At 42.6% G+C, this 12,072-nt stretch overlaps 1 protein-coding gene across 1 annotated transcript in view; it reads left to right on the top strand.

Annotated features, from left to right (window-relative positions):
- The window catches only part of kcnn4 (potassium intermediate/small conductance calcium-activated channel, subfamily N, member 4), a 58,469-nt gene that overhangs the window by 38,380 nt on the left and 8,017 nt on the right, over positions 1 to 12,072 (top strand). Inside the window, exons 5-8 of the mRNA XM_083537836.1 lie at positions 1,721 to 1,831; positions 5,842 to 5,963; positions 7,058 to 7,127; positions 11,057 to 11,223. Of these exons, the coding sequence (XP_083393962.1) occupies positions 1,721 to 1,831; positions 5,842 to 5,963; positions 7,058 to 7,127; positions 11,057 to 11,223 (470 nt within the window). The remainder of the gene's footprint in view (positions 1 to 1,720; positions 1,832 to 5,841; positions 5,964 to 7,057; positions 7,128 to 11,056; positions 11,224 to 12,072) is intronic.

The following is a 12,072-nucleotide window of genomic DNA, read 5'->3' as shown; positions in this document are numbered from 1 at the left end:
GGACCACCTCTTTTGTCCATTAAAAAGTTAATGTTAGCTGGTTGGTTAACTTAACTCCTTAGCCTTCAGCACCACGTCAACGTGACCGATATCTCATTGTTCGGAGGTGTTAATGTTTAGCAATAGATTAAATAATACGGGAGAAGTTTAACCATGACTAACTATACATCAATCTAAAGGTCTAAGCCACAAGCAGCAATTCTAGATCACTGTTTTTCAATGGAAAACGTATAACGAATGGAATTTCTGAATGTGTGTAAGCAGTACACACTAACAACATGCATAAAAAAATCAGTACATTTTAATAATGAGTCACAAACGCATTCACTGCTGCAAATTTCGGTTTATTAGGAATAATAAGGGTCCACTGAACAACATGGCGTAAAGCATTTTTGCTCCAACCAAACAATAGTGTTGTAATTTAGATGCATATGATTTTGTTTACGTCACAGTACTTCGAATTGTATATTGTTTGTATATGTTTCGGAATAACTTTAGCATAAAAAATCTTCGGTTAAAACCTTGCTAGCTTTGCATAGTAAGCCTGCTAGTTTATAACTCATACATGCTTCTAGCTACCTAGTTAGCTTTCTAGCGAAGTTGCCCATTACTCACTATACCGAGCATCAAATGATCTGTCTTTCTATTCTAGATCATCAAGCTAGCTAATGTCTTATGTGCATATGTGTATGTAAGGCTGTGAAAATGATAGGTTCTTAAAACTGATTTAATCAACATTTTCATTTTTCTTTTATCCTGGAAAAACAATTATTTATTCCAAAAAGTAGCATGATAGCAACTCATGTACAGAAGTTCTGTAATGAAAGTTTAAATTGTTTATAAATTTCCACACCTGATCATGAGGTCAACTGAGTGGAATTATCAGACATCATTTTCACACTCTCACTGTATAAGTGATACAGGATTTACCATCCAGTTCAGGCTGTCAGACACAACAGAAATGTGCCTAAATCGATCCACAGTGATTCAGTGTAAGCCTGGTTAGGATTCTGAGTAAGCTGATAAGGAATTATTGACCCAAAGAGTATGTGTGATAATAGTAGTGTGTGTGTGTGTGTGTGTGTGTGTGTGTGTGTGTGTGTGTGTGTGTGTGTGTGTGTGTGTGTGTGTGTGTGTGTGTGTGTGTGTGTGTGTGTGATGAGTCAATATTGAGCCTGAGAAAGGGTGTGGTTTGATGTGTGGCAGCTGTTTTAGGGAGGTGATCACTTTACTTGTATCCTTTGCACAGTGTGCGGACAGATCCCAGGAAGGATATGCTTCCTCCTTTGTAGCATTCTGTCACAACCAGAAATTAGAACATTTTCATAATTGTTTCTGGAGACAGCATTTTAAATTGCCTTTTATTGCTCCATCAGATATCGCTTAGTCATGCCCGGCAATAAAACCGAAGAAGGAGGAGATTTAGAGGTCGCTGTATTGTTGTACTCATGTCTCTATGAATGCTGAATGAAATGTTTCATGAAAGAATTACCTGCTTGTATATTTTCATAACACTAAGTGAATATTTCTTTTCCTCTCTTTCACTAACGCAAGCCGGAGAGAGGAACAGGTAAAGATAATCTGCACTACTAAACCTGAACTGTGCTATTTTACTTCTGAATTGATGTATCTTGGTGCGATGGTTTAAATTCAGCAGTGCTTTGGGAATCAAAGGGATAACGTGAGGTAATAACCTGCTATTTGTGCATCTGTTTGGCAGGGTGTGGCTTGCACAGCTATGTTAGTTGCAGTTGTGACGAAGAAGCTGGCACTAAACAAAGGAGAGAAACATGTTCACTTCTTCATGATGGATATCCAAATCTCTAAAGAGGTGAGGAAGGTCTTCGAAGGTCCTATGTTTACCTGTAACTGTAACTGATACTTGCAAAAAGTAAGTAAGCCTCTACCTCACAGGAGTTATCTCATCCTGCACCACACTCTCCATCCTCAACCACTGCACCACTCTCCCACCATCTTCAACCATTGCACCACGCTCCCTCCATCCTCAACTACTGTGCCACTCTCCCTCCATCTTCAACCACTGCACTACTCTCCCTCCATCCTCAACCACTGCACCACTCTCCCTTTATCCTCATCCACTGCGCCACTCTCCCTCTATCCTCAACCACTGCCCCACTCTCCCTCTATCCTCAACCACTGCGCCACTCTTTCTCTATCCTCAACCACTGCACCACGCTCCCTTCATCCTCAACCACTGCACCATGCTCCCTCCATCCTCAACCACTGCACCACTCTTCCTCCATCCTTAACCACTGCACCACTCTCCCTTCATCCTCAACCACTGCACCACGCTCCCTCCATCCTTCAACACTGCACCACTCTTTCTCCATCCTCAACCACTGCACCACTCTCCCTCCATCCTCAACCACTGCACCACTCTCCCTCCATCCTCAACCACTGCACCACTCTTCCTCCATCCTTAACCACTGCACCACTCTCCCTCCATCCTCAACCACTGTGCCAAGCTCCCTCTATCCTAAACCACAACACCACGCTCTCTTTACCCTCTTTCACTGTACCACACTTCCTCCATCCTACACCACTTTACCACTCTCCATCCTTAACCACTGTACCACAGTCCCTCATCCTACACCACTTTACCACTCTTTCTCCATCCTCAACCACTGCACCACTCTCTCTACATCCTCAACCACTGCACCACTCTCCTTTCATCCTCAACCACTGCACCACTCTCCTTTTATCCTCAACCACTGTACCACACTCCCTCCATCCTACACCACTTTACCACTCTCCCTCCATCCTGAACCACTGCACCACTCTCCCTCCACCCTCAACCATTGCACCACTCTCCCTCCATCCTCAACCACTGCACCACTCTCCTTTCATCCCCAACCACTGCACCACCCTCCCTCCATCCCCAACCACTGTACCACACTCCCTTCATCCTACACCACTTTACCACTCTCCCTCCATCCTCAACCACTGCACCACTCCCCATCCATTCTCAACCACTGCAGCACTCTCCTTTTATCCTCAACCACTGCACCACCCTCCCTCCATCCTCAACCACTGCACCACTCTCCTTTCATCCTCAACCACTGCATCACCCTCCCTCCATCCTCAACCACTGCGCCACGCTCCCTCCACCCTTAACCACTGCGCCACACTCCCTCCACCCTCTTTTACTTGCACCACACTCCCACTATCCTTCTATCCTCAACCTCTGCACTACACTCCTTCCCCCCTTTTTCACTGCACCACACCCCCTTTATCCTCTACCCCTTCACCACACTACATAGATCCTTTATCACCTCACCACAATTCTTCTCTCCTTTGTCACTGCACCACTTTTCCTCCATCCTCAACCACTGCACCACTCTCCCTTCATCCTCAACCACTGTGCCATGTTCTCTCCATCCTTAACTACTGCACTATGCTCTTTCTATCATTAACCACTGCACCATGCTCCCTCCCCCCTTTTTTACTCCACCATACTGCCTCCATCCCCTACCACTGCACCACGCTACCTAGATCCTTTATCACTCCACCATGCTCCCTCCATCCTCGACCAATGCAACACTTTCCCTCCATTCTCAAAACAAGGACTTGAATCGGTATCATGACTTAACATAAAACAGATGTAACATTCAGTGACGTGACACTGGCACTATCACACCTCACTACATATTAAATGTAATAAATATTGTACTTCCAGATAATTTATAAATGTACATATCTTTTATAGTCATTATATGAACATTATTCATAGGAATAACAGTCCCTGTTATTCAACCATCCTTTGATTGCCTTCATGAACCTGTCAATACCTTTAAAAATTTCTCAAGTGCTTGAGTTGGAAACATAATCAGTATATAGTTTCAATAGATATGGTATAAATAGATGGTATAATAGATGGTATAAAGTGGCACAAATGAAGCAGGTGTTATTTTCCACAATGCATGTGTATTATGCTTATTAGGCTTTTTTTAGACAAAATGTTTTCCTTAAAAAGCACATTCCAAAAGGCACCGTAGTGTAGGAGCAAAAAAAAAAGCATTAAAATCTTTGTAATGGTGTCCAAAAGGCGTCAAAGGCAGGAAGCAATCAGGTCGCTGTCAGGAAAAGGACTTGTGTCAGTCTGAGTGTGGTTTTAAGCGGTGGACAGGAAACTGCAAGCGCTGGTGTGCACACGTCTGCGTGTGCACTCTAGCGTGTGTTATGACAGAGGACAGTAGAAGGTGGGGTATGTTGATGCTGAAAGGATGGGTGCACTGTGTTACACTTCTCCAACAGGATCCATCTGTTTGCTTATCAGAGGGAAGGAGAAGCCCGAAAATAAACACACTTGGCGGAAGATACTGGGAGAGTTTCCATAGATGAAAACAGTCCAATTTAAAAAATTAAAAGGAAGGAAGTGTATATCACCTCAAGCGGCCAAATGTTAGTGTTGGTCAGGTGTTTCTTGGTCAGAAATACACTACACAAGTTACATAAGGTGATTTCTTATTATTGTTGATGTGTTGTTGCATGTCTAAGGGTTAAATTCATGATTTGCCAAGTGTCACATCCTGTCACAGGTTGTATCCTTATGTCTGCAATTGCCGTGTGTATGTGTGTCCTGTGGACTTTAGCTGCCACCATCAGTGATTTACCCTGACGGATTTGAAGGAAGACATCTGGATGCTCTAATAATATCCAAACACCACAGCACTCCAGTGCCAGTGAGGGTGTGACATCATAATGAGCAGCCTGGGTTAGAATGGTGCTCTCAGAAGGATGGCATGGACTAGAATAGAATCAAAGACCAGAAAAAAGATGTAAACCTCAGGAATGTAACCCACATGTTCATTCTGTTGTGGATCCTGTTCTTAGAACAAATATTTTTATGATTATTTCCTTTCGTTCTGCTCATATAACATTAGCGAGTGTAAATACCTTTTTTTTTGTAACTCGTATCAGACGTAACCGTTTAGAGATATGCATCAGTGCAAAAGGTTTTTTTTCCGTTATTTTCACCAATAAAAATTTCAGCCCATTAAATTTTTTGGTCAGGTTTTTCCAATGGATCCAGATAACACTGGGCACAATTTAACCAGCATCGATCACCACTCCATTGCACAACACTATTCACACACTCATTAATCATAGCCAGTCTGCTGGCATTTTTTTTGGACCAGAAAACATGAAGGCACCCTACACAAACATGAGAAATCAGACCCTAGTGCTCTGTGTTTATTCCCTATGCCATCTCGGAGAGTTTTTTCTTGCCACATCAGTGACAAACTTACACTTAAATAACATCTTAATCATTTTTATCACCACATTATCTGTGTAAAGCTGCTTTGAGACAATGTGCATTTCAGAAAAGTTCAGAAACTTGTTCATGGAGCTTGCTTTGTGCACAGGGGCATTGTCATGGTGGAACATACTGAATGCCCTTCAGTATTCTGAAGTAATGGAAATTCTGTTATAGAATAAAAAGACAATTTCCTGGGAAGAATTTCCTATAAATTAGTGTGTGTATATGGTATCCTGCGATAGGATGACATCACAACCAGTGTACCTCAGATAAGCTCTGGCTCCTCTGTGACCTTGACCAAGATAAAGTGGTTGCTAAAAGTGAGTCAGTGTGAGTTTTTTTATTTTTATTTTTTTTTAAGGCAGTGACAATTGAGCAGAATTTGGCAGTGAGAGATAACCCATTATTTCAGGATGGTAGTAGTAGGGAGGACCCCCCACAGACAGTCTGGATTTTGTATTCTGAATCCACCGTTTGTTTTAAAGTAAATTTTAAAAAGTGCTGTGCAAAAAATGTAGGTGCAATATTTTGAACGCTAAGCAGACTCTGTGCCGTTAAAGATCCGCAACGCCGCTGCAAACGTGCTGAGGGAATGCTGGCTTCTCCACCGCACCACACAGGCCAGGGACAAGCACAGCGAGCACCGACGCCACCAGAGATGCCTGCTGGAAGCCATCCGAATGTAAGTAACCTTAAACTCGCCTAATCTGCTACAAATTTAGCAACATCACATTCTACACACACAAAGGTCTGTATTGGTATAAACGAATATGATTGTTCAGATTTTCTTGTTTAATCATTGGGGAACAAGAGCATGGTGGAGGTTGCAGTGTGAACCTATATTTTGGTAATTATTTTCCTTATCCCTTTATCTTCTGTTTGTTTATTGGGTTGGATCACTTTATCAAGATACACCTTGGCAATCAGTGCAAGTAAACCCTCCTCAGTAAGATCTAAGTTCGCCAACTGATTCTAACACGCGTTGTCCCCTTTTCCTTAATGTTACTAACTGAAATAGTACTCTCTCCTTTGGATGTCTACAGTCTGTTGTTTACATTCTGCACCCGCAACTTCCTGCTGATAAGGAGATCAGCCAGGCTTCAGTTAAGTCATGAACAGGAAGTTCAGACGTGTGAATTTGTGAACCGGTGTTTAAAACCATTAGCAAAGGCAACTGGCCTTCAAAACTTTTCCATACACATTTGAGCCAGACAGCATGCGAGTGTGTGCTTTCGCTCATTTATGAGGGTGGAGGGATTTTAGTCGTCCGGCACACGAAAATATCTGGAAATAAAAATCTGGAAAGAACACTAGGCACATCTTAGACTTTTGGATAAAGAGCTAAAGGTCAGAATAGGTGGCCAATTTCCTTATTTTGTGTTTACGGTACATTTCCTTTTTTATTTTTATGGTTCCTTTTTTTTTTATTTTGAAGGCTACTATTTCATCTGGTTGACACTCCAAGGCCAGCCAATTCTGCCTGCTTCAGCAGTTACCTTACAACCACCCTGCAATATTGGTTTCTGTTCTACTTTCTGAAACACTGAATTATCATCCAAAGTTAGACAAGCCTTAAAATACTACACAATATCAGAAATGTCAAGAGATATTTAAGACTTTGTCCAGCTTAATCTCATTGATCATACAAATTTAGTCATCAGCAGCAACTGACATGAGCAACTTTTCCTGAGAATAGAAGTTATTTTAAAAATGTTTAAGGTTAGAGATGTTTTTGCCTGTTAACCTCAGTGAACCTCCTTTATTTTCCACTTGTAGATTTCGTCATCTGCGGCTGAAGCAGAGGAAACTGAGGGACTACACAAGTGAGATGGTGGACCTCTCTAAGGTTGACATAAACGCTTTAAACAAATTATTCAATTTTGAATTCATTTGTATGATCTATAGTTTTATTGAATTTCATAGATGCCACAAAACTTTTTATCATTAAATAGGCACTATTTTCCATGTGTTTATAAAGTTTTGACTGTGTATACTATATAGTGTATATATAGTACATGTAGTGTTTTTTTACTGGACCACCGCTTATTTTTGCTGACTGACACATGCCTGCTGTTAAAATTGTACATTTTAAAAGGTCAAGCTGTGAGTGATACCAGTGACATACTTGAAAAAAAAAAAAAAAGTAAACAAGGATGTAAGGTGTCCTGCATTCATTTATCTCAACCGTTTGTTTATAAAGATGGTTTAGACGAGTTATGAAGGTTAAGCTTTTTTTTTTCAAAGATTTTTTGATCTTACGATGACGAGAGCAATACGACAAATTGTAAAAATATATATATATATATATATATATATATATATATATATATATATATATATATATATATATATATATATATATATATGTACAATGAAAGAACGATTGGTGATTGGGGCAGACTTTAATGGGCATGTAGGTGAAGGGAACAGAGGTGATGAGGAGGTGATGGGTAGGTATGGTTTTAAGGAGAGGAATGTGGAAGGGCAGATGGTGGTAGATTTTGCTAAAAGGATGGAAATGGCAGTGGTGAACACGTATTTTAAGAAGAAGGAGGATCATAGGGTGACGTATAAGAGTGGAGGAAGGTGCACACAGGTGGATTATCTTCTGTGTGGGAGATGCAACCTGAAGGAGATTGGAGACTGTAAGGTGTTGGCGGGGGACAGTGTAGCTAGACAGCATCGGATGGTGGTCTGTAGGATGGTTTTGGAGGCGAAGAAGAAGAGGAGGAAAGTAAGGTTTGAAACAAGAATAAGATGGTGGAAACTGAAGGAGGAAGAGTGTAGTGTGAGGTTCAGGGAAGAGGTCAGACAGGGGCTTGGTGGTGGTGAAGAGGTGCCGGATGATTGGGCAACTACTGCAGGAGTGATGAGGGAGGCAGCTAGAAAAGTACTTGGTGTGACATCTGGAAATAGAAAGCAAGACAAGGAGACGTGGTGGTGGAATGAGGAAGTGCAGGAGAGCATTAGGGGAAAGAGATTGGCAAAACAGAAGTGGGATCGACAGAGTGATGAAAAAAGTAGGCAGGAGTACAAGGAGATGCGGCAGCAGGTTAAAAGGGATGTGGCGAAAGCCAAGGAAAAGGCATATGAGGAACTGTATAAGAGGTTGGACACTAAGGAAGGAGAAAAGGATTTATACCGATTGGCCAAGCAGAGGGACCGAGCTGGGAAGGATGTACTGCAAGTTAGAGCAATAAAGGATGGAGAGGGAAATGTGTTGACTAGTGAGGAGAGTGTGTTGAGAAGATGGAGGAAGTATTTTGAGCAGCTGATGAATGAGGAAAATCAGAGAGAGAGAAGGTTGGAGGATGTGGAGTTGGTGAAGCAGGATGTAGATAGGATTAGTAAGGAGGAAGTGAGAGCAGCGATTAAGAGGATGAAGAATGGAAAGTCGGTTGGACCAGATGACATACCGGTAGAAGCGTGGAGATGTTTAGGAGAGATGGCAGTGGAGTTTTTAACCAGATTGTTTAACAGGATTCTGGAAGGGGAGAGGATGCCTGAGGAATGGAGAAGGAGTGTGCTGGTACCGATCTTTAAGCATAAGGGAGATGTGCAGACCTGCAGTAACTACAGGGGAATTAGGTTGATCAGTCACACCATGAAGTTATGGGAAAGAGTAGTGGAAGCCAGGCTGAGAGAAGAGGTGACCATCTGTGAGCAATAGTATGGTTTCATGCCGAGGAAGAGCACCACAGATGCCTTATTTGCTTTGAGGATGTTGATGGAGAAGTATAGAGAAGGACAGAAGGAGCTGCATTGTGTATTTGTGGATTTAGAGAAAGCGTACGACAGGGTGCCGAGAGAGGAGTTGTGGTATTGTATGAGGAAGTCAGGTGTGTCAGAGAAGTATGTGAGGGTGGTGCAGGACATGTATGAGGACAGTGTGACGGCAGTAAAGTGTGCAGTAGGTACGACAGACTGGTTCAGGGTGAAGGTTGGACTGCATCAAGGATCGGCCCTGAGCCCTTTCCTGTTTGCAGTGGTGATGGACAGGTTGACGGACGAGGTCAGACAGGAGTCTCCCTGGACTATGATGTTTGCAGATGATATTGTGATTTGTGGTGAGAGTAGAGAGCAGGTTGAGAAGAGCCTGGAGAGGTGGAGATATGCGCTGGAGAGAAAGGGAATGAAAGTCAGTAGGAGTAAGACAGAGTACATGTGTGTGAATGAGAGGGAGGGCAGTGGAGTGATGCGGTTGCAGGGAGAAGAGGTGGAGAAGGTGGAGGAGTTCAGGTACCTGGGGTCAACAGTGCAAAGTAATGGAGAGTGTGTTAGGGAAGTAAAGAAAAGAGTGCAGGCAGGGTGGAGTGGGTGGAGAAGAGTGACAGGAGTGATTTGTGATAGAAGAGTATCTGCAAGAATGAAAGGGAAAGTTTATAGGACTGTGGTGAGACCTGCGATGTTGTATGGATTAGAGACAGTGGCATTGAGTAAAAAACAGGAGGTGGAGCTGGAGGTAGCGGAGCTGAAGATGTTGAGGTTTTCGTTGGGAGTGACGAGGATGGACAAGATTAGAAATAAGTTTATTAGAGGGACAGCACATGTAGGATGTTTTGGTGACAAGGTGAGGGAGGCGAGATTGAGATGGTTTGGACATGTGCAGAGACGGGACATGAATTATATTGGTAGAAAAATGCTGAAGATGGAGCCACCAGGTAGGAGGAAAAGAGGAAGGCCAAGGAGGAGGTTCATGGATGTGGTGAGGGAAGACATGCAGGTAGTTGGTGTAAAAGAGGCAGATATAGAGGACAGGGTGGTATGGAGACGGATGATCCGCTGTGGCGACCCCTAATGGGAGCAGCCGAAAGAAGAAGAAGAAGATATATATATATGTACAATAATGTAAAAAAATAATATACAAGTTTCGCACGTCAGGCTAACCTAGCGCCGTATGCTTCTCGCTCTGCTCGCGAACATACAACAGTCAGTTTTGACCTGCCATGCCTCAACTTCTAAATATTTCAAGTTTCTTTTGGAGATGCTTTCTGATGACTCCATAAGTAAGTCCGGGGAATTCCTGTATTAATACCAGCTCTGTGTTTTGCTATCTATCTAGCTAACTGTAAATGCTACGACAGCTTTTTCTTTTAAACAGCATTGCCTAAATATTTAAAATATGTATTATAAGTCTTCTAGGTTTATCTTTTTGACCCTCTAAATAATGACTGATTCAGTGTTGTTGAATTGCTATTTAACACTTGTGTGACATGGTGGTCCGGCAAAAAAAAAACGTTTACCTAGTCTTGTGGGTTTTTTCTCATTTAAATACATTTTAGTGTATGACATTTACTAGACTCCCTTATACTGAGGAATTTATCTCAATAATACAACTGATCACTTCAGGGTTAAGGGCCTCAGCAGCCCAGCAATGGCAGCTTGGCAGTGTTGGGGTGTTATGATTTAAATTCACAACCTTTCGATCAGAAGTCCAATGGGTTAACCACTGAGCACCCACTTCCCCCAGGTAGATATATACAGATACATCTGTTAGAATAGCACAATACGTGAAAATAAAATCGCAGTAATGAAAACGTTGCCTAAAGCCTTATCTAGTCTGCAATCAAAAGCATACCCGAACACTATTTACTGGTTTTTCAGTCCATAATCCCACTCCAGAGTGAGTCAGTAAGTGAAGCATTATGAAAAGAAGCATGTTATTGCAAAACTGTGTAGAGCAGTTAAACTTTAATGCTGCTGACCCTACAGAAGTTCAAACCCAGACCAGACCTTATAAGGCAAAATAAAATGTCTTAATCTTTTATTGGACAGATGCAGATGATCATGTGTGACCTGAGTGCCAACTGGAACAACTCATACCGAGAACTGGAGCAGCGCATCATCTCTATGGAGCAGAAGCTGGATGAGTTGGGCCAGTCATTCCAGAGCACTTCTGAGCTTCTGAGCCAAGCACTGCAGCGCCGCCACCTTGTCCACAGGTATCATCCCAGTCCAGCGGGGAACAGCCTTTTGATTAATGGAGTAGCTATTCAAAAATAAAAAATGTTGATGCAGTGACAGTGGTAAAGGAAGTGGTAGCTTAGTGGTTAACGTCTGAGGATCCAAAGGTCATGAGCTCAAATTCCAGCCACACCAAGCTGCTACATCTGAGCTCCTGAACTCAGGCCAAAGACTAGCAAATATGTTTATACTTTGAAAATACCTACTTACATACCCCTCAATCTAAAGTTATTTTTTGTTATATATGACCAGTGGACACTCTTCCAAAAGGCTTGGTCTTCAGCTGTGTGTTAAACTGCACTTTTTAGCCCGCATTATTTTGAGCAAGTCTTGGAGAATGGGGTGTCTTTCTGGCCTGACAGCTTTTCAGGCTATGACAATGCAGAAGTCTCTTAATGGTGGATGTACCTGGTGGTAGTAAAAAGTTTCAAGAGCACGTCAACAGCACGTCAACAGATGGCAGCACAAAGTCCCACACACAGTCACAGGGAGCACCAACCTTCTTAAGTCAGTATGCTAAAAGACATCGTTCTGTGTACAGCCGAAGCTGCGCAACTGCTGCTAATCTGACCACATGCTTTAACCCCTCTGCGATTTCCTCATGGACAGCAAGTTAGAACAAACACAAACTTCCACCCAGTCACTGAGCTCATGCGGACTTCACCCACTTCCCGAAGATGAAGATCCGGCTCAATGGTCTCCATTTTGACACCATTGCAGAGATCCAGCATGAATCGCAGAAGGTACTTTACACGCTTTGAAAAGAAGACTTCCAGGAGACATTCCAGAGGAGGCAGGAACGTAGGGAGCGCTGTATTGCTGTGCAA

Source organism: Silurus aristotelis, assembly GCF_946808225.1.
Source record: "Silurus aristotelis genome assembly, chromosome: 1".
Lineage (NCBI taxonomy): Eukaryota > Metazoa > Chordata > Actinopteri > Siluriformes > Siluridae > Silurus > Silurus aristotelis.
This window is presented reverse-complemented; position numbering and strand designations above follow the sequence as displayed.